The 24,605-nt window shown below is 36.4% G+C and overlaps 1 protein-coding gene across 1 annotated transcript; it reads left to right on the top strand.

Annotated features, from left to right (window-relative positions):
- The first annotated feature begins 1,528 nt into the window (after positions 1-1,528).
- Positions 1,529-14,223, top strand: LOC140150343 (F-box only protein 16-like). Its single transcript, XM_072172351.1, has 8 exons — positions 1,529-1,771; positions 7,814-7,849; positions 8,128-8,334; positions 9,359-9,523; positions 10,263-10,483; positions 11,060-11,134; positions 12,956-13,152; positions 14,096-14,223. The coding sequence occupies exons 1-8, from the start codon at positions 1,661-1,663 to the stop codon at positions 14,161-14,163; spliced, it is 1,080 nt and encodes a 359-aa protein (XP_072028452.1). The 5' UTR covers positions 1,529-1,660; the 3' UTR covers positions 14,164-14,223.
- Positions 14,224-24,605: the final 10,382 nt, after the last annotated feature.

The following is a 24,605-nucleotide window of genomic DNA, read 5'->3' as shown; positions in this document are numbered from 1 at the left end:
CCAATCCTTTAGTTAGTAATAAGTCAAATTTTAATATTTGGCCAATTTTTAGAAATAAGGCCAAAAACATGTGTTTTTAGGGTGTTTTTCGTATGCTGATGTGACAATCAAGCCCAAAGACTTGTACTAAGACTATAATTTCAGTTTATGCATTCTAATTTTTGGAAAAGACATGTTTCATTCTCACAACCATTTATTAAAGTAACACAAAAAGTGAAAATTAGAGCAAAATTTCGGTATAGGGCCTATACTCAAGATTTTGAATGCTTAGACTTGTTCCAAGTCTTGAACTGTGTTTCATTTGGCAGAACTTGATCATATTTTTTTAATCCCAAAAAGTTAGTGCTGTATTTTTCTGGAATGGGCAGTAGTAGCTTAGAGCTGCTTAGTACATGTATGCCCGGACTAGATTTGCATCGCCGGGAATTTCGGTGAAAGTCAAGTTCCCCAGTTCAAGTCCCTGGCCCCATGGCCCCATGCCCCCATAAGACCATTGTTTCGGTGAAAGTCAAGTCCCTATAAGACCAAGAACACAAATGATATGATTGTAGTTTTAGGCCTGAAATGAATTTTGAAAGTCACAAGTCACATCTTGTTCTATTCTCTTATCAAAAATTCCGAAAAATTAATAAGAAACGTGGGCCGCGCCGCCACATGAAATCATAAAATTTGGCCTTTGGCGACTAAAACTTTAAGGGGGAGGGACAACACTCAAAAGTGTAAGGAATTTTTTGTGATTTTAGGTATTTTTTTCTGAATTAAAAAGTATAGGCCTATATACATGTAGAATTTTGGCTGTTATTTGATTCAAACGGATATTTGGTTCTGACATAATTTGTGGTTGAAATATTGATTTTTGAAGCCGTCAAAGCAAGGTGCCAACTTTATGCTCATTTTTAATGACGGGTCCGAAAGTTTTTGCCATATTGAACATGTTGAAGCTAAACTGGTGAATGCATATGGTGCAAAAGAGGAATAAATTCGCGCGAAGCGCACGAAAATGGGCGCTTTTGGGGCTATATGGCTATGACTATGAGGTTCATTTGAACCCACGGTATATAGGCGTCAACATGGGGGGGGGGGTGATTGTATGGACCATCCCCCGGCAAAATATTGGGGGGGATTTACCCCTATATGGTTATTGAAACCTTAATAGTTCAATGACCAAAGATGGGTGGTTCTCGGGAGCGGTGCTGGGGGGGGGGGGGGACACAGGGGTCATTTCCTGACTGGTTCCTAGTAGGACTCCGGGCGGACTTTTGGAATGATCCCTTGAGAGAGTATTTTTTTGGATTTGATACACCCCCGGGATACACCTACTCAGACTGGGGGTAGTCCGACGTGTAGGACCTTTTTTTTCTTATTTAACAGACATTGTTCAGCTCAGACTATGAGTGGACTTTCGCGGTCAATCTTTCTTGGGCAATCAGAGCCTGAGCAGTGATAGTTGGTAACTGAGAAAAAAACAGGTCCTATTCGTCGGACTAGGGGCGGGACTAGGGGGGGGGTCGATCGAGCATGGGTAAGCTCCTGAAGTTAAACAACTGGCAACCCGGTATCTCCGCAAGATGGCGGCTTGTTTTGGCTGATAAGAATTTTCAAATCTTCAAAGTAAACCACAGATTTTACATCTTAATAGTACTTAATCTTTTTTGTAATCATGGCGTGGTCAGCGGATCAGAAGAGGATTGAAAATAAGAAGAAAAATGTGGATTCAAAGACTCGGTTTAGCGTATGGACACCAATGAGTCATGCGCCGACCAACGAAAAGGTACGGCGTCCGTGACAACGGGTATTAAAATACGGACATGACATTGACAGTCACAGTGGTGCATGATTCAAGTTTAGTTTATTCTAAAAGTATATTTTCTATTGTTGAAATGTTGGTGTCATTTTGTAGATAATTATGTTCTTTTTCAAATACAAAAACTCCCAAGTCAATAAGCCCTTTCGCAAATTCAGATCATGGTGCATCATCTTCTTCTTCTTCCTTTTATTCCCCGGACAACCAAAGACTGGAACAAACTACCCGACAACATAATCAACAACAGCTCAATCAACTCTTTCAAAATCCAAGTATTAGATCACATCCGGCAAAGAGCCCAATCTAGCCCATGACCACATTACCCTCACCGTGGCTCTACATGGACTACATAGTCTGTCGTCACGTACCAACGAAGAAGAAGAAGAAGAAGTACAGTCCTCTCTACGAGAGACAAGCGGTTAAAGACAGCATTGCGTCCTATTGTTATTGCATTGGATTATAGAGGATTATATGACTACCACAACATTTTCTGTCAAGTCCAAAGAGCTAATTTAAATCTTATTGATGTGCAATATTGATAGTGATAGGAATCAATAACTATACAGGCATACTTTGGGTGTGATGACATGAAGAATTTAACATGAGTTTTTATTAGGTCTATTATTTAGATAGAAAAGAAAAAAATGAATGAGTGAAATAATTAAATAAACAAATAAATAGATAAATAAATAATAAGTAATGATACCTAAAATAAAAGAAATAAATTATATAGGCCTATATTATTTTAATTAATATGTTATCAATATTAAAATAACACCATTGAACATGTTAAAATGAAAAGATCTAAATTAAAAATTAAAAATGAGCAAGTGAAATAAACAAACAGAAAAATAAATTTAAATGAAATCTATCTATTTTTTTACTATTATAAGAAATTTAAGAATAATAAATAAATTTAAAATAACAAATAAATAGATGAATAAATATTAAAATAATAAGTAGAGTTGCACCCAATTCGGTATTTATCACTCCTAAATCAGTACTATAAACCAGGGACAGTCTAATACAAATTCTATTAGACTGTCCCTGTATAAACATATACGGTACTGTGACGGTACATATAACAAAGTAATAGGCCTAAAATTAAAAAAAAAAAGTAATAATAGTTTTACTTGAAAAATAAATAAATAAAATTCTAGTATTAGCTGTGTGTGTAGGTATGTCACTGGCATAATGCTGCCTATGTGTAAAGTTGTAATTATTGATTATAACGGTGCTGCTGTTGCTTGAACTTTAGCAATCAATTTACTTCAGATAATCCTCTATAATCCAATGCAATAATAATAGGACGCAATGCTGTCTTTAACCGCTTGTAAATGGTAGTATTGTCGTACTGTGTGCAGTGCAAATGTGGCGAGCAGGAACACGACTTCCAGTGATGCTCTTGGAGAAACTATTTACAGGTGCAGAATAGGGTGCAAGTAAAAACCAAAACCACTGGGCGGTTAGCGGAGTGTCAGCGGGTTCAGCCTACTCCTGAAGGAATCCAGGGATTCGGCTGACACTACCGAGGCAGGAAGTTGGTTCCACAGGCAGATGGTGCTGGGAAAGAAGGAGTGCTGGTAGGCTAAGATCCTGCAGTGCTGTTGCTTAAATTGCATCGGGTGACCTCTGGTTGACACGGTGGATGGAATGAAGTAATATTTGACACGGTGGATGGAATGGGTAATATTTGCCGATAAAATTGGAGATAAACACGATGAGGCTATTGTACCAAGGATTCTCGAGTACTAATATACTATAGGATAAGCCACTCGTTTGCGCAAATGAAGTCAGTCATTCAGCTTATGCGTGATTGTGATGGCATAGTACCCTGGCCCCTGTACGTGTAGGAGTGTATAACCTGTGGAAGAGATGATGCAATGTTGACGTCATCGTTTCAAACAAAATTGAATGCCGAAAAACGGCGAACATTTGGTCGCATCTTTCTATTACTATCATATCGTGAAAAACCAAATAGCTGAGGAGTTAGCTCAATATGCTAGGAAAATATTATAACCGAATACCCCATGACGAGACTGGCTAAATAAGCTGTATTTTTGCCGGAAAGGGTCCGAATAATTGGCAGTCGATGGGCGCCATCTTGGAAAAATAGCTCGAAATAGACTTCCTCGACAGTCGCTCAAGATTGAGGAGATTTTAGCCTGACGATGTTAGACTTGATCAAGACGGACTGTCGTTTGTACTGTAGCGGTCTAAATGTGCATATTTCTGATTATTTCATACATAGAATTAGCTCGAAAATCAATAAAACAAGCAAATTAATGCGTCTAATTTTCTCTACTAACACAAAATGTAATGAAAATGGTATATCTTTCCTAAAACAAATAAACGTACTTTCAAATTATTGTTACAATCGTATGTGTACTTGCACGTCTGGAACTAAGACTAATTTGCGCACTGAAATGCTCAAGAACTGTCAATCATTGACGAAGCTGTCAATGCAATACAGGTTAAGTTCCTTTGGCCGTACGCAAATTAAATATGTGCACAAGTACGTAAGTTTTAGGCTGCGCACTGGATTGCATAGCAACCGGCATAGCAACGTCAATCAATGTCAATCAAACTGCCGGCGAAGTGACTTCACTTTTTATATAGGGATTGAATACGAGTGTCACAGCCCTGATTGTACATTTTCAATGGGGTGAACTTTGCCGTTTGCATAAAAATGTTTTGTCCTGGAATTTCGCTGACAGTTTGGTCTTCGCAGGAAATTTATATTTGTATTTCACAGGAAATATTAACATATGTAGGAATGAATAAAAAATGTTTTACAAAAATATGTTTTTGAAGGAAGTGCAAAGTTCGCCGCCATTGCAAATGCACTGCAGCCTCCTCGTGTTTATCTCCAAAAAATTGGCAAATATTACCCACAATGCATCACGATTCTGAATTTGCGAAAGGGCTTATTGGACAACTACTTTGAGATTTATACTTCAATATCATAATTCATATGCCCGGTTCATATGACATAATAATGTAGGTATCCCAAGCAATTAACCTTAGTTAACACATTTGCAAGTCAGCGAAATTCGCCGAGACCGGGGCCCAAACACAATGCATATTTACAGCTGTACATAAAAATTTGAATTTTTTTCGAGAACAGGTCGGTAAAGGAAACCTACATAAATATGTTTTCTATACTTCACTTGACATGCTTGACCCAAATATATGATTTTTTATGGCGATAATCAAGTCGCACATGGAATTTTAGAGGATTTTGATAGCAGTTCCATTAAAAAAGCTGCTATCGCCATGAGACTAAGATCTAGAAACACCCCTAAATGCCGCTTTTGGGGAATTTTGCTAGCAGAATCTTTTTGATGAAAGTCAATCTTTGACAAGATGTAACTTTGTTACGGAAAGTGCTATGACAAAAATGTTTTCAGTTTTGGCTTTCTTTACTCAAGGGCTTTAATTTGATATGTAAAATGATGCAGTTTGATGGCAAATTTGAATTCACCTAGCATACCTACAATATCATTTAGGGGTTCCTGTGCTAGGTATGCTCATAAAATTTTGAGGTTCAATATTTTTAGCTGAAAGTTCTTTCATTTGAAAGAGAATCAAATTACCTAAACAATAAGGGGTCAATCATGTTTCTAGTGCATATACTTTTGAAGTTACAGACAAAAATAGTGTCACCAAATTGCCCAAAATTTTGTGTGTGAGATTGTGACAGCAGGCACATGTACAATGTACACTACTGTATGTGACCCCAGATGACCTCCTATTCTTTACTGTAAGAAAGCTGTTTTGGATGGTCTTGATTTACACACAAATTGCTTTTTGCGCTTTTAACGAGTGTCCACTTGGTGGAACATAGATTACACTATGTGATAGCTTATGAATCCATTATTATGCTAGTACCAACATAAGTCAACATCACTTAGGTTTTGGTTGTCAAAATTAATTTTAGTAATTTTTCCATTGAGCCCCACAGTAAAGCCATTTTTGGACAGTACAGGCACATTCCACTTCCCTATGGACGAATAGCGCCACCTACAGTGTGTGATGTGAGCCTGGCTACCTGTGCTGTGCACGTTAATAATGTTAAAGCCATAATGTACGATCTTATAATATGAAATTGGTTAATTGTTTTCAAACCTGACTTTTTTTGCATATTAATTTTGTAATGTTTACACATGTCCCAACTTGCACCTAAATGGAATCGCCAAATTTGTTGTCTTTGTAGGTCAACAGAGCAAAGTTAATTTATTATCATAATTTAAAAATTATGATAATATGTCCTCCATAGAAGTTTATGGCCAAAATAACTAGTGGGTTTTCTTTCACTTTACCTTGTTATTTCAACTTAAAGGGGCATTTCGTGATCCACAGCCTCATCCCCCCACTTTTCCCAAAAAAAGTTGAGAAAAAAATTGTTGAAATAATAGCAATAACTGCCAGGAAGGGTTGCTGTCCATTTTAAGTTGAAATAACAAGGTAAAGTGAAAGAACCCCCACTGGTTATGTTGGCCATTTAAAAGGGCATTTCATGATCATCCCCCCCCCCACTTTTCTCAAAAAAAGTTGAGATTTTTTATGTCACTGGAAACCTCTGGCTACAAAATGTTTATGAGCACCCTTGTTCCCAGAATGTTTTGAAAAATAGGGGGTGGGCTTATAGCTGAAGATGGGCTTATACCCGGGTTACCTCGTTACCTCGTTGAAACTTCCTCCATAGCACCTCCACACGGGAGTATCACTGGAGGTTGACTTGAATAACATGATTTAACATGTTTAAAGTAGGTACAAAAGGCAAACCTTAGTTAACACATTTGCTAAGTCAGCCAAATTGGCCCAAACATCATAGAAAATTAAAAGAAAAGATAGGTCAAGGAAACCTACATAGATATGTTTATACTTCACTTGTTTAGATCAAAAATCTATCCATAAATTGATTGAGGATTAAATCCTTATATCATTTTATATGCATGCTCTACGTCAATAGTAATTGAATCTTTTATATTAGGTCTAGAAAATCAAATTTTCTTTCTTTTTCATCGGATTTGTTTTATTTCTTCTTTTGCCTGGGTTACTCATTCAGTGGATGTTTTAAGGTATCCTCTGTTCTTCCATGAGGCCCAGGAATAATGAAGTCCAAAGTCAAGCAAGTTGTGCTCATTATGTATTTAAGTAGGCTTTCTATTGCAGGTTAAGTTTTACTCAGACTTGCCCGATGGCCACAGCGCTTCAGAGTTTTAATTGCCTGACAAATAATTTGTTTGCCCCGGGCTATCGGACAGGTGATTTGTCACGGCCTGCAAGGACTAATTTTGATGATTTGTCCTCCTTTTCACATTTAGGCCTACTGTGGAAGTCATGTCAGATTACGGTATATTAAATTGGAACTAAATGTGAAAACCTGAAATTTGTATCTGGAGCCAACACAGTACGGACCAACAAATGTCAAAACTTTATTTTCCGAAAGCTCAAGTTATGTTTCAAGGAATGATTCATGGCTGCAAAAATCAACTTGGTTAATGTTACCGGTACTTTTGCAGTAAAAAAAAAAAGATCCTGTTTACTAATTATACTAATTACTACATGTATTTTGTAGGTACCAGTATTTTAAGTAATTATATTATTGGCCAAGGTTGAGCCAAAACAACCAATGTAATGAAGCAATCTATCGCGAGTACATTGGAGTGACCAGGGGTAGCGCTAGAACTAAACACTCCAGTGTCCGCAGGGACCCCCGAACTTGCAGAATATTAAAAAGTAGGGGGTCCGGAGTAGAGTTTGGTGAGTCCGAAATGCAGCATAAATAGTATGTCTGCAATAGCGCTAGATTGAAAAACTGGGGGTCTGCAGGGACCCCTGAACTTGCAGAAAATTTAAAAACAGGGGGTCCGAACTCTATTTTGGTGGGTCTGGGACTCTATTTTGGTGGGTCTGGGACCCCCAAAAGCAAGCTAGCGCTACCCCTGGGAGTGACGTCATGCTAATTGCTAACCGATTGATTTGATTGTTGTTTGCATTCAGGTTTTTGAAGAAAGAAGAGAAGTCGTTCAGAAATGGGTAAGCTAATATGACTCCGTTTTTGATTTCATGACTGAAATTGTGACTTTAAAAATTAAACTCAAGTAAAATGTTGATGCAGTCATGTTGGTATACAATGTTACAACTAGATATCTTAATTGATAATGGGAAAAATACTTATGGATGGTTTCAACACCTAACCGCTAGTCAACCACGGGTGCCAGCGGCTCTGCCTGGATGCTGGTGGTGGGGTTTTGTAGCAATCCCATATTTGCATCAAAGATATTAAGCAGCAACCATTCCTTTATCATTTCCAGTTCGACAAGTGGATGGACCCTCAACGTAAAAAGGTCTTAACCGACATCATAGAAAAGTGCAATATAGGACAGCTACATCTGGTCAACGAGCTGGTCAAGATGAGATTACCAGTTGAATGTAAAGATTTCTCTAGAGTGTTACCAAGGGCATTGAGTCTTTACATTTTCTCCTTTCTAGATCCGCGTAGTCTCTGCAGGTGTTCACAGGTATGTATTATTTAGTCATGTATTTATGCAGGCCTAGAAACTGAATGAATTCTTCAAATTGATACACACAAAGAGTCTCATAAAACATCACTGTAAAAGGATAAATCCACATGGATTTGTGTAAACATTGACAGTTCACAGAAAGAAAAAGGATGTACTAGTAAAGCACTTAGTTTGGCTGTGCTTTTACTACTTATATCACATATTAACTTCATTTTTGAAGCAACTGAACCCAAAAAATTAGAAGATTTACTTCAATCATTAATTTATCACAGAACATTACTGATTTGAGGGTGTATTTGAACAGCAAAAAAGGCTGTTTGGTATTTCAAAATAGATGTGAATTAAAGATGGCTGCCTTTTATTTTGGTTATTTTCTAACTTATTGAGGGCAGTATATTAGTTTGGGCAGCAGGATTATTAACCTCATTAATATTCATCTCAGATTGGAGATTATATTGAGCACATGTTTTAAGATATGTTGGGCCACAAGGTCATAATCCAAAAAAGCAATCAGTCCCTTTTTTCTCTGTGCATAGTGGTCATTGGTGATGTGTTGTGCTTTGTGGAAGTACATAGCTAGAGTGAATACATGTAGTTAATCGCAAAGGGGCGTCTGTGGAGAATTAATTGTTTGGTTAGGAGTTCCCAACAGACCATAGCTCAGGACCCTTGATCCAAACAATTTTGATGCCTGTGGGTGCAAAACATCCATTTAAAACTGCAATTTCACTGCGAAATCTACCTCCACATGATCATATTGTTTGTAGATTGACTGTTGTTTGCCACTTTCCTAAGTATAAGTAACTTCTTTCTAACACTAATGGTTTCCCAGACAGTGATAGATATAGGTGTTTCCAGGCCTTGTATTTTGTGATGCATTGTCCATCACACAAAATAAATCACTCAAATAAAATAATTTTGCGACTGTGTAGCATCCAACTTGAACCAAAAAAAAAATTTCCGTAATTTCTAGGTTGCCCTTTGACCTAAATAACCTGATGTATACTTTTCTTTTTTACAGGTGTGCTGGTACTGGAAATATTTGACAGAGTTAGATCAATTATGGATGCCTAAGGCTATTAAACTTGGTTGGTATCTATCTTTCACTCCTAGTCCATTTGAAGCAGGTGTATGGAAGAGGCATTATCTAGAGAATGTACGCAGCCTACACTATCTACCAGCAGGGGTAAGACTGGATTTTAGGCCATGCAAAGTCAATTTTAAGTTTAAGAACAACAAACAAAAAATGCAGTGATTTATAGCACAATGCATAGACGTTGATCCACTCAGCACACTTTACAGTCACATATTTTCAGAAAACGTACAAGGTAACTTTTTCATTATTTTTCCATGTTTCATTATCATTCAAAATGGGCTATACCAGCTGAAATCCATATATCCATGAAGACATGACCTTTATCTTCCACACATTGAGTGTGAATTTCAAATGGGATTACCTGAATGGGTGACTACATTTGAAATTTACACCCCCCCTTCTATCTAGGAGATTATGGTCATGTCTATAGGTGTATGAATTTCCAGGTCAACTGGAGTAGCCCAATTTAATTTTTCCATTTGAACTGCATTCAGCATCCAGGTTTTGCATCTATATAGTAGAAAACTGATGTAACCAATGCACAAAGTAACCCCATCCTGGTTTGTATGTAAATGTTCTTGTCCCTCCATATGGGCTGCAGTTTTGCAAGTGATGATGTGGCAATTGCTATCCTATCTTTTATAAATGCCAGCAGTAGAGAACACATATACACACATATGAGAAATATTTGTGCAACAGTGGATACACTTGAAATGTGGACATCCACATTTCCTGGGGGTGTTTTAAAATCAAAGTAAGGTATTTCAGATCTAAAGAGAATTCTATCATGCTGAGTTGTTTCTTTCCTATTTTACCTTCTACCTTACAGAATGCAAAAGGCCGACCACTCAAGCAAACCAATGGAGTTGACAGTCCAGGAAGATCAGAAAGTAAAACCCCTGATAAGCCACCTGTTAAGAAAACCATGAGAGTAAAAAGTAAACCTCCCAAACCATTGGAACACAAACCATGGAGAGGTAATGATCCTGTTGCTAATGACATCTATAGAAATAACTACCTGGATAATAAGGACCCAGTACTTTCAAAAAGGTAAAGGTTTGTTTTCTGTTGTTCTTGGTATGTAGGATCAATTGTCTGATTGATTGGATAAAAAGATGAGCTGAGCAGTTACGCCAAGTAAAGTCAATTGTTTCTTGACCTTCTAGCATCAGGATATACATATATAGTCGATTTAGCCCCCCTCCTCCCCATAAAATTGGCAAAGTAGTTACATGCTATACAGTATTTTATTTTGCAACCAAATTTGTCCCATTTTCTTTTCTTAATTCTTTGACAAAAAACGCAAAAGCTTCAAAATAGGCTGATCACCCATAAACATTTCTGAGTTCAACTTTTCCATTGCTCCCAATGAACGCACACAGAAATACCTGGGCGAAAACCTCCCATTCTCACAATTCACATAAACTTTCAACTGGCATGCTGTGATATTTATGAAATAACTTTATACAATGAGCACATCATGTGTGTATGGATGGGTGTACCTCACTTATTTTTAGGTTTGGTTTGTACCAATACATTTCAATTTCTCTGATTGACGTTTACTCATGATTTTGTGAATTTCAGTGTGTTTTTTATTCAATTTCTTGTACTTTTCTACTTTTCCAGGCAACAAAAAACAGGTAGACCAACTAGTGGTAAAGGTGGCGCATACATAGGAAGCACAGGAGGCACAAAAGGAATGTAAGCCCTCTATGAATTATAAACTGAAAAGAGCCAAATCAGCATCAGTAAGTTATTATGACATTGGGTTATTCCAGTTGAAATCCATACCCCCCCTGTGGAAGACATGATCTTAATCGTCCACACATAGAGTGTAGATTTTAAATGGAGTCAACCATATTGAGGTATGGCCATTTGAAATTAACAGTCCCTGTGTGATATATTAAGGCCATGTTTTCAATAGGGGATGATGCATATTTAGACCATGCACCAGATACAGCTTTTACAAGCGTGAAAGTCTTACTGTTTTAAAATAAAACGACGTTTTGTGCATAATTTTGACATTTTTTTTACTAAAACATCGATTTCTCAGAGTTCACTTTTGACAATATTGCACGATTTTTGTGACAAGATAACTTGAAAAATATGAAAAGCTGTCTGAATTTTTTTTATTCCGAACGGATTTTTTTCTAAGTTGTCACAAAAATATTGGGGTAAAAAGTGATTTTTGTGATTTTTCAAAAACTTCGAGATTTTGAACAAATCTGACGTCACCATGGGATTCCTTGACTCATTTCCTTTCCAAAAATGTATAGTTTTATATACTTTTGACATACAATTCAGAAATAATGATGCTCGAAAAGGTCCATGTTCTCTCCCATTACTCTGGCCTTAAAGGCGCAGCTTCAAATCGCTAACTTGGCACTCAAAGAGCTGTGTCGATGCTTGTGTGAAACAGATGCTTCAATGCCACATCAGGGGTGAAAAATGGTATAGATGCACTATGATTTATTAGTTTGTGGTGAATCATCAGGCACTGATTGATGATTTCTGATGCAAAAGCATGCCCAGTGAATTTCAGTGTTATTTATTACTATTTGAGTGGAAAAAGTAGGTAATGGTGAATCCAACGGACGAGGACACAAAACACATCAAGGATCAATAAATGATACAAGAGGATACCTTGAATAAGAACAACAGGAAAGAAAAAAGCAAGGTACACCAACTTGATGTGGGGAAACAAGTAAAATGCAGACTAGACTAGTCTGTTTATATGCACAGTGATTTTCATCACTTGTTCTAGTGCAGTTTTGTATTACCATTGATCCTTGTTGTTTTTGCAGGTTCAGCACTTACTTCTGTGGGCCTTGGAACTGGTAAATTTTGGCTATCGAACTTTGCCTACTTCTTCTGCCTACATTTGCTGTTTTTGTCCCCCTGCATACTGTCTAGTCTGCATTTTACTTGTTTCCCCACATCAAGTTGGTGTACCTTGCTTTTTTCTTTCCTATTTGAGTGGAGTTAATGAATGGCCAATCATATTCAAAGGTGTTTCAACATATTTTTCAGAGTGCATGTCTGAATAACAAAGATCTAATTTCAGTGTGCTTTTATTATTTTCAATGTTGTTTGAAATTGATGTCCTGACACGACCACATGTCACACATCCTAATCATGAGCATCAGAGCTCTATTTCTTGTTTACGCATACTGGACTCATATTATCGCTTTGTTGTATTATTCCTTTTAACTTTTTATCCCTCAAAAGGCCAATAAAGATGTGAAAAGTGAGAAACCAGAATCACTCTTTACCGGCTGAAATAGCACTTACATGTATAAGTACTAATTAATTATAAGTACTAATATCATCTCCAGATGATAAAATATCTTTGGGTTCACTTCACCTTTAAACTGGTTTTAAGTGATGTGTATCTGGGTTCACTGCACCTTTAAACTGGTTTTAAGTGATGTGTATCTGGGTTCACTGCACCTTTAAACTGGTTTTAAGTGAGGTGTATCTTACATAATCTTACATAACATTTATGTTCTTTTTCATTCAGAGTATAAACGTCAAGTCTCCAGAAGAGGAGAACCACAGACCGAAAGACGGCAGGCCTCAGTGGGCTCAGAAGACTAAGACAGCCCTTAATATCAGTACTGAAACAGTTGGAGGTATGGATGCAACAGTTAGACCAGCACCACTGAACAAAACAATAGGGGGCTCTGATGCTGTGAGGAGAACTACACGACATCCTCCAAGTAGGTGGCATTTTTTTCCAAAAATCTTAAGTTTATACTATCAGACAATGAACAAAAGAGGTGAAACAATGAAATGGTTCATGCAAGCAATAGGGTATTTCAGCCATCAAGTCTGCCAAGTTTCAGTCATATTATTGCTTTAACACAATGATCAATACAATCTGTAATCTGAAAAGAGTTGAACTTGCTATATCATTATTGTATGTCCCTCCCCATGTTGCACCCCAGACAAATCTGTTGTACTTTTGTGTGCATTTTCATAGTGCAGTTTGGGTAACCAAATATATGCCACTTGTCAATCAAATAATGGCTATTCCAGATGTATTCCGCACCCCCCCCCCCCTATGGAAGACATTAAAAAACAAAACAATTCCAGCTGGAATTGAGATGTGTCTGGAATTCCAGCAGTCATTTTTAGCAAAGATTCCGGCTGGAGGGTATGGAAGACATTGAGATTAGGTGAAATTCCGGCTGCTAAAATAAACGAAAAAACACGAGTGGGGATCTTGTTAATAGCTTTTAATAACTGAACGTACCTACAGTACATCAAATGCATCATTATGTTCTGGTTCAGTTTCTAAACTGATTCAATCCACAAATTTAGAGGGCATTATCATACTAGACTCGCAAGGAGTGTAGTAGTTTTTTGTGATCCAACTTCTGTGCTTTTATTAGAAAGGCTAGTGCCGATATCTGATCGATAAGTCAGTAGCATGACCTAGTGTCAAATCGTAACAGTTGACTTGAAGGCAACTTTGTCACTACGTCACTAGCCACGACTGGACACTGGTAGTGATTGTCAAAATGCTACCAGCCTTTGATTACTCACTGTGACTGCTATGATTTGCCTTTAAGATGCACATTATATAACCATTCATGATGTAATTTTATCATTTTAATAAGGTGTTAATCTTGCTCTTTATTTGTCTCTACTTCATTTCAGAGGGTGATTTATTCCCATCAAGAGAATGGAAGCCAATGCAACCAGACTCATCAGATGATGAGAGTTGATGAAGATGATCATCAGTAAGCCCATGAACAAAGAACAGTACTAATACTGTGTGAAATTGGTATAGAATACTACTCTCAGAGAATTAACTCCTTGGATATTTACATGTTTGTGTATAGATGAGTTGACATAATGTTTATCAGTATTAAGGCAAGAGACTGGTCTATCAATATGTTTGAGGTTACTGCATTTGACCACTACATTGCGCAATGACCTTATTGTTATGTGGCGGGAGTTTTAAAGCACGGGTCCTGAATAAAGCATGGTGCACACCATATAATGATGTCACATGTCAACCCATCTATAGAGTAAACAGCATAGTCTGACTGGATAAAGAGGTTATCCATGTTCTATAAGCTGCATATCCTATCAGCAACTGCTATACCTTGTTTAGGACTTTCAAAAGAAGTACCTGCATTTGCAACCATGGCTGTTTCAAAATAGCCCATAAAATTTATGCAGGTAACTCTGATGTCATGCATTGAATTAGGAATACTACGGGAACCAGTGCCTTTTGTTAGAAGTCACACATGAGTAAAGTGAATAACCTCATTACGTTTTGTTACCTGGAAAGATTTGATCATGTCTCACCTCCTTTTTCAACTAAATCGACGGTAATAACTCTTGTAGTGAGGGATCAACATTTAACCACAAATTGCCTCAGGCAAAACTCACTTCCTGGGAACCAAATACCACACAAGGTCATTTTTATGTAACTATAATGACATCCTTGTGATCTGGTCAACTCATTGACAGATACAAACCTCAGGAGGGAATTAAATTTTTGATCAATTCTCTCCAGGTGGTGAAACGTAATGTCTATAGGGAGCTTAACATTTGGGAAATTTCCTTTCAATGGGAAACTCCTGAAACTTAAATTTCATTACATAATGACTTCAAAATTGAGCAAAATATATGAAATTAATCAAATTATGATCAGAAGGTTGTCTAGATGAACCCTGGGAGATGGACCTTCCATGAACTGAACAGGTATTTACCATATTTTCCGCTATGGGCCTACTGATTATGTCCTTCCCAGCAAAGTCCTGTGATAATATTTTCATGAGTCCAACATGATACAAGCGGTAAGTTATTCTGTCGTCACTACAAGCATCCCGCTGGTGAAAGCACAAGACATATTCCCATCTGTGGTCTTTGTGTATATTTAACTTGTCATCACTACAAGCATAACACAACTGTATGTAAAGCATTTTCCACCCTGATGTGGCAGGGACGTCAAAGCGTTGAGGCAGCTGTTTCGCACACACATCTATGTGGTGTCTTTAAGCATGTGGGTGGGGTGTGTACGCCAGTGCTTTGAGTGAACACTAGCGATTTGTAGCTGCGCCCAACGAAATGTGCACTGACGTCACTGCCACATCTAGGTGGAAAATGATTTAGATGAAGAAGAATTTAGTTTTAGAGTTTTCACACCTGAGACTATTGACTGATGGAATACTTTTTTTTGCAAGTTGGCATATATTTTTTAATCTTCAGCAGATTGACTTCCGACTGTTTTGATACTTAAATTGAACACCTTGAGTTTTGCAACCTGTGAAGAGATTTTTTAAAGGTTTGATTTTATCTCTATCCTCCAAGAGATTGAATTTACCTAACTGATATCTAAATTGGACACCTTGAATTTTTATATGCCTTTATGTGCAACATATGTCAGTATTATTTTAATTGGACTTATCATTACGCAATTATTTGTATGTGCTAAAAATTATGATCTCAAATTTAATACTAATTCATTCAAAGATTATATAATGATTAGACAAATTATAAATAAAGACAAAATGTAGAATATACAATCATGTTTTTAGCAACTTTCAGAAAAAAGGCTAGGAAAAAAACCATTGTTGTTTCCTGTACCAAAACTAAGAATTGCATGATATGTATTCTGTTTAAATTCCTGATTATTGTGTTTCAGGATTTAAAGTAAAATGTGTTGCAAATTCCATTTTTTATGGTCAAACCAAGTGCAAAGAATGTTAAATGTAAAAATTAGGAAATAAGGCTATTCGCTGGCGTAGAGCACATTGGAATATGACCGTTGCTAGGTCAACTGGCTCACGCTTTCTTTGTTACGAACCACTGATCACAACAAAGCCTATAGCATATCAAAATTCGGAACAGGTGTATGATCCCAGGCTTGAACCAGTAACCAATGGTTACTATCGTGCACTACGTCAGCGAATAGATTGATTATTATTGATTTTATTCCCCTCATCAACATTTCTACAAGTAATATTTTAAAAATCCCTTTCTCTGTGAGCATGATTTTTTTTTTGTGGATTTCTCAAATTAAAAAAATGAAATGGGATTTAAAGTGCTCACAAACACCAAATGGCCACACCGTACAGGAAACAAACTTGACTATACTCTGATCAGCATGTAATAGGTGGGACTCGTAACATCATGGATTGATATACTAAACTCCTCAACAAAAGTTTGGAAAGTTTTTTCAAGCATCTGTATCTCCAATTATTTGTGACATATTCATATCGTGTTGCATATCACTGGATAGCTACAATACTCCCCTTTACAATGACACCCCATTTGAAACAACAACATTTTTCACGGCTGAGTACACGCCTTGTGAATGTAGTGGGGTCTCAAACAGAATTTGCCAAATTGACCATTATTCTGTGCTCAAACAAAGCTAGCCACTACCCTCAATAGCAGGTGGAAAAACCACAGGCAGCCACAATAGTCAGGCACCTTCTCCTCGTGCTGCTCACCGACCTGGTTACACGTTACTGTGGGATGGAATTCCATTCTTCAACAAGGATTCGTCGCAGGTCATTCAATGTGGTTGCATATGGGCTTCTCTGGCACGCACAGCATGATCAAGCTGGTCCCACAAGTGTTCAATCGGGTTGAGGTCTGGTCCCCGGGGGCCGGGTCTGGCCTGATGGCAGGCCATTTTGACTCTACTCCCATATTCTGTAGGTAGTCGTTGACTACCGTGGCTATGTGGGGCGAAATGCGGTGTCATCTTGGAGGATTGCATTAGGTCCCAGATTGTGAAGTTATGGGATTGCAGCTTGCTGCACAGAATAATGGTCAATTTGGCAAATTCTTTTTGAGACCCCACTACATTCACAAGGCGTGTACTCAGCCGTGCAAAATATTATTGTTTCAAATGGGATGTCATTGTAAAGGGGAGTATTGTAGCTATCCTGTGATATGCAACACGATATGAATATGTCACAAATAATTTGAGATACAGATGCTTGAAAAAACTTTCCAAACTTTTGTTGAGGAGTTTAGTAGAATGGTATACACACAGCTGGACGCAGCACCTACATGAACTGCGCTTTGTGTATTGCATGACTGACGTGCACTTTTGTGAATTTATCCGGGCGTAAGTTGGGACTATTGATTCGAGCAGTAACAAAAATCAAATAATTCTCGCCTAGTACAAGCTGATCATAGTTTTTCTGGCCTGATGTGCTTTAGTTATTCAAGGTAGATGTCTGCTGGAATTAGAAATATTTGCATTCATCTTTCAGCTAAGAATTAAGTCAACATTTCCCAGGGGTTAGTGCAAGAACGCCCCATCAGCAATAGCTGCCAGGTGTCATATCTTTGACTTTAGATATGTACAATATAGAATGCAGAAATTGTCAAATGTGTACAGGGCAGCTATTGTAGACTTATGCTTTCTTGCACTATTCCCTTGATTTGCGAGTGGGAACTGTACACTAATTATCTTATCATAACTTGAAAACTAAGAAGTATGGGATATGCAAATCTATGAACTTGAAATTATAATCAGATCTACTGGACTTCACATTTTTGTGAGTCAGTGGCAATATTTCACATCCTATCTCGGATGCATCATCAGGCCCACTGAGATAGGATGTGAAATATTGCCACTGACAAAAACGTAAGTCCAGTAGATCTTATTTAATTTCAAGTTCATAGTTATTAATAAACATTTTTTTTGATCAGGTTTGCCGTCGCAAATAATAAAGGAGACACGCAGCTTTCTCCTTTATGCGACAGCGAACCTGATTAAAAAATGTTTATTTATGTAATTCCTATTGATCATGCCACTGTTTTCTGTTTCATAGTTATTATTACTTGGATGAATGATAATCTTCATAATCGTATTTGATATGGAAATCTATTATTTTATTGAATTATTATGAGGAGAATAATACTAATAATCCCATTTTTATATTGTATGTAGAATTGTAGATAGCCCCATATTGTACAGTATTTGTATTGTATAGTGTAACATATTAATTTTCTCTTGAATTGTATTTTTGTTAACTTTTGACTTATCCCTGTGGTATTAGATTTCTTCTAGTGCAGTGTTATTTTACACTTCCATGGTTTGCATACGTACTGCATTAGTTTTTTTTATCTTTTGTCTTGTTTCCCAGATCAAGTTGGAATAGACCCGATCGAATACTATGCCACTCATCATTTAAATAAAATTCTGTCCACCAAGAGGCCTCCACGGGGTAATTCGCATGATAATACAATAAAACAGGTGATAGGTATCAATGGTTGTGGAATTGAACTAGAGACCTGTCCCTCTGACACTTAAAACTCCACCAACATGGCTACCATTTTAATGTTATACCATTCCAATTGGTTTATCGACAGGGTCTATACCTGGCTCAAAGCTTTTTCTTGAAGGGCACACACATCAATGTACACTCATGCCTAATGTAGCCTATAAAGATGGTATCAGTTTTTTCTACATTCTGTACATGAATCACATGCATTTGAAGAGTGTGCTACTGTGCATAATGCTATATAAGCCCCTTTCATATTATGAGTGTGCATGCAACAGTGCATTTTGTTGATAATGTAGAGGATAAGCGATCCAATCTCCTCCATTGACGACTGCAGGAATAAATTGACTATTTGGGAACTGAACTTTTATTAACATGATTCGTAACATTGGCTGTTCAACCTGGCTGAACTAATTTGGAATTTATTCTAGGCCTAGGCTTATGCAGTTATCACTTAGACCAAACAATATCCCCCAAAAAATGCATTCCGTGTTCGTTTTTGAAATGGCCATGGGTTTCGAGACATAATACATCTTTTTTAGCCTTATCAGTTGCGAATTTAACCCATTGAAATATTGTGAGTTCCAGGCTGGGATCTTTTGTACATAATGCACTCTGTTGCATCAACACACATAATAAGAAAGGGACTTATTTACAGATGCTTTCCTTAGTGTAATGTACATATACATGCTCAGTGAACAAATTATGTAGCTCTATGTAAATGGTAACTGTATCTCACATCAATATGTGACAGTATCAACTTGTGCAATGTTTTGTAATTATAAAGTGCCTTTTGGAATAAATTTATTGGACCATTTCAACATTTTCTTGGAACATGCCTCTTTTTGTATTATGTGAATGGTGGAAAAGACATTTGAGAAAGAATTTCCCAACAAACACAAAATTGTTTTAAAAAAACCCTACTTTAATAAAATTTAAACGTTTGGTTATATTCACCTATTGCATGGTTCCGTCATATGGAGGGAGAGCCTTGAACTGGCAATAGACATGAAAGGAAGAATTACATAACTTTACATAACATTACATGACTGGTTCAATTCCCATTAATGTATGCTGCCATATCGAGGCTCTCCTCGCATATAGCAGAACCATGCAATGGGTGAATAAAGGTCATGAAAACTTTTTTTAAATATCTTTTTTGTATATATACAAGGAAGCTCCAGAAGCACTGTCCCAGCTAATGCCAAACACATAATCCCCAGATTCTAGGCTTTGACAGTCCATATGATCCCACAAGCGTGTAGTTCAGATACCATAATCAAACATTATCAGCTATCAAAGATCTTTGTGCCATCTACAGCCTGCATGTGAAACAACAATTTGGAAATGTCAAAATGTTATTGTCAAATATTTTAAAAACATTTTTTGCACAATAATTTGTCAACATTTGAATAACACTTTGGTGTTATTAAAATGTTTTATACCCTTTAAAGGGCCTTTATACCCTATACCCTATAACCTGACATTTTTGGTTTGCTGGGCTGTTACATGACGTATACGTGACTTGACACATTTATTGTTCTGATGTTTTATTAATAAGAAACTACCTGTTCAGGATCTTCCATAATTTGTCTTATTTTATAAAAAGTTCTGAATCATATTCATTGTACATATTTAACAGTTGTCCGCATTAAGCACTCAAAAAGTATGCAGGTTGTCATGATTATAAAAAAAGGCATATTGTTATTCCTTGCAAAATGCCTGGCAAAACTTCTGTATTGATATCGACAATTTCAAGAATATGAAACATTTTCATGTTAGATATTGAAAACAACATTCTGGAGATTCCAAGGACCACCTTCTACCGTGTATGATACAGTAGCAACCCATCCTTTGCCATCTTCATAAGAAAGTGGACTATCTCTTGAAGTAATTTGATAGAATCCATCTGGAAGTCGCTTACAGCATTGAGTCAGCTTCAGGTTTCTCTTAACATTTTCAAATATCTTGTTATGTCGTAAACATACAATCCAAAACAGTATGATTCCTTGCGCTACACTGACAATGCAAAATATAATTTGAAATCCTGGTGTAGGATGAAGAAAAGAAATGTAAGCTGAAATCCACAAAATGCCAATGCAAAATGTAGCAGTTATTGTGTTCTGGAGTCGTCTTTTAACAAGTTTGATATCAGCTTGGCTGCATAGAATGGCTTCAACTCCGGGATGAATGAGATAATAGATGATCACAGTGATAGATGATATAGATTTTACATATTTGACCAAGTCCATTTAGGTGCAAGTTGGGACATATGTAAACATTACAAATATTCCAAAAAATCAGGTTAAAAAAATAAACAAATTTCATATTATAAGATAAGTACATTATGGCTTTAATAAGAAACTATCTGTAAAAGATTTTGCATAATTTATTTTGTCATTATTTTTTTATAAAAAGTTCTGAATCATATTCATTGGACATATTTAATACTGAGTAGTTGTCCTCTTTAAGCACTCAAAAAGTATGCAGGTTGCCATGCTTATAAAAAAAAAAGGCATATGTTTCTTCCAAATGCCTCCTTTAGCATAACTTTTGTAAGAAATCTTGATATTGCACTTTGAGAATATGAAACATTTTCATGTTAGATATTGAAAACAACATTCTGGAGATTCCGAGGACCACCTTCTACAGTGTATGATACAGTAGCAACCCATCCTTTGCCATCTTCATAAGAATGTGGACTCTCTCCTGAAGTAATTTGATGGAATCCATCTGGAAGTCCCTTACAGCATTGAATCTGCTTCAGGTTTCTCTTCACAGAGGCACATATCTTGTTATGTCGTAAACATACAATCCAAAACAGTATGATTCCTTGCGCTACACTGACAATGCAAAATATAATTTGAAATCCTGGTGTAGGATCAAGAAAAGAAATGTAAGCTGAAATCCACAAAATGCCAATGCAAAATGTAGTGGTTACTGCGTTCTGAAGTCGTCTTTTTACAAGTTTGATATCGGCTTGGCTGCATAGAATGGCTTCAACTCCGGGATGAATAAGATGATAGATGATATAGATTTTACATATGGTAATGTACAGGATGAAGATACCAGCAGGTAGTAGAAGTCCAAAGTAGAGTACAGGTCCCTTTGAAATGAAACATCTGTCAAATGAAATATGATCAAATATTGTAATATTGTGGGTAAACTTTGGTGGACACATAAACTAAAAGAGATACAGATTGTCCACAAACAGCCAAAGTCCCTGTGCTGTGTAATGTATGCAGTTAATTCTCGCATATTCATGAGGGCTGATCATTTGAATGTGTGTCTAACAATCATGCCAATGTTGCATGCCATATGTGATAGAGTGTTGCGTGTCATCATGTTTTTGTGCCCAAGACCGAAAAATATGCAGTATAATGACTAGCAGTTTTGTCTTTCGCACTTCATGGAACGATCGGCCCTCATTAACGGGTGATTGCTGGGACTGTTTGTGCATAGCTGTATTGCTTTATTTTTATGGGTGGACATGATAAAGAAATAGATATGACTGTTTTATTTAAATTTTGGCTCCATGTTGTTATGCATATTCAACAACGGATGAGAAGTTTATATTTAACATTGCTTTTATATCCTGTGGGCCAAAATAGAGGTAGGAAAGGGTCAATGCCCAACAATACCAACTGATTTGATATATTGTCCCGATGAAATATCTGGTCCAAACTAATTTTACTCTAAACTTACGAAGACATTACATTACAAAGACTTTAACAAAATTTAAAATAATGATAATAATAATGTTCTTATTAATCATAAAAATTGTTATGTCTTACATTTCGTTACTGTCCATAATGTAACTTCTGTATCCCAGTAATAATGAAACGGCCACAATAGCCAGTGGAAGGCCTGTTTGAAATTAAAAACAAATGTGTAATTATATTCATGTATGTATCAGAACAACATTTTATATTGTGTATCAATCATTTTCATTTCATTAAAAACACTGACAAAACAGATGTGACAAGAAAAAATTGTGGGATAGGCATTTAATAACAATAAGTATTGAGCAACTTTAAAACATTTTAAAATCAACTTTAAAACTTGTCCTTTCTTCTTTTTTTAATCAAGTAAAACATCTTTCCATACAAAAATTTAATCAAAAAAAAATCTATACAGCTATCTGAAATTGTAGCAATAAAATAACAATAAAATTTGGAAATAAATAAAACATATTTTCTTAGTTTTTGTTACATTTATAGGAAACGCACATTTTTAGCTGAAACATTAATAAGATATTTGTCATAAATAAAGTTCAATCTCAACTGTTTTCTAGGCATTCAAAAGCGAATAACATACCCCAAGCAAATCCATGTCTCTGTATTAACAAACTAACTCTCTTCCCGTCCTCTGTCTTGTCCTTTCTCATGTACCTGTGTATATCATATACTTCCACTGCCATCCATGATAGAGTAGTCAGGATAAAGTAATGAATGAGGAAAGCAACAAGAGTACACCCATGACGTGAGTGGGTCACATCAATGCCAATAGCAATCACGCAGTGAAGGAAAACCAATGAGACGATGACATAGATTAGTGATGTGATGGTTTGGATGAGTCTGAAACACCTGTAAAAGTACAACAGTTTGCACTCTAAAACTGTATAAAACGTAATTTATATGCGTGCTTCATATGATCTTTCTATTCCAGATAAATACAGCACATTTTATGGTGAAATAAAAACACATTATCCTGTTTTGCTGAACGAATCATAGCTAAATCCCAATTCTTTAGTTAATTCTAACTCTTGTATTACCTGTTGTTTTTAATATATGTTGCAGGAATACCATGTTACTGATCAGTTAGATATCTTGTGATGTTGTATTCTTTTTTTTTATCTGTATCTAATGCAGGGCTACCTTGTCATTATTCATTGGACATCTTGTAATGTTGTTTTATCTGCTGCAGGAATGCCTTGTCATTATTCATTGGACATCTTGTAATGTTGTTTTATCTGTTGCAGGACTGCCTTGTCATTATTCATTGGACATCTTGTAATGTTGTTTTATCTGTTGCAGGAATGCCTTGTCATTATTCATTGGACATCTTGTAATATTGTTTTATCTGTTGCAGGAATACCTTGTCATTATTCATTGGACATCTTGTAATGTTGTTTTATCTATTGCAGGAATGCCTTGTCATTATTCATTTGGACATCTTGTAATGTTGTTTTATCTGTTGCAGGAATGCCTTGTCGTTATTCATTGGACATCTTGTAATGTTGTTTTATCTGTTGCAGGAATACCTTGTCATTATTCATTTGGACATCTTGTAATGTTGTTTTATCTATTGCAGGAATACCTTGTCATTATTCATTGGACATCTTGTAATGTTGTTTTATCTGTTGCAGGAATACCTTGTCATTATTAATTTGGACATCTTGTAATGTTGTTTTATCTGTTGCAGGAATGCCTTGTCATTATTCATTTGGACATCTTGTAATGTTGTTTTATCTGTTGCAGGAATACCTTGTCATTATTCATTGGACATCTTGTAATGTTGTTTTATCTGTTGCAGGAATGCCTTGTCATTATTCATTTGGACATCTTGTAATGTTGTTTTATCTGTTGCAGGAATATCTTGTCATTATTCATTGGACATCTTATAATGTTGTTTTATCTGTTGCAGGAATGCATTGTCATTATTCATTGGACATCTTGTAATGTTGTTTTATCTGTTGCAGGAATACCTTGTCATTATTCATTGGACATCTCGTAATGTTGTTTTATCTGTTACAGGAATGCATTGTCATTATTCATTGGACATCTTGTAATGTTGTTTTATCTGTTGCAGGAATACCTTGTCATTATTCATTGGATATCTTGTAATGTTGTTTTATCTGTTGCAGGAATGCCTTGTCATTATTCATTTGGACATCTTGTAATGTTGTT

The sequence above is a fragment of the Amphiura filiformis genome, chromosome 4, assembly GCF_039555335.1.
Source record: "Amphiura filiformis chromosome 4, Afil_fr2py, whole genome shotgun sequence".
Classification (NCBI taxonomy): Eukaryota; Metazoa; Echinodermata; class Ophiuroidea; order Amphilepidida; family Amphiuridae; genus Amphiura; species Amphiura filiformis.
This window is presented reverse-complemented; position numbering and strand designations above follow the sequence as displayed.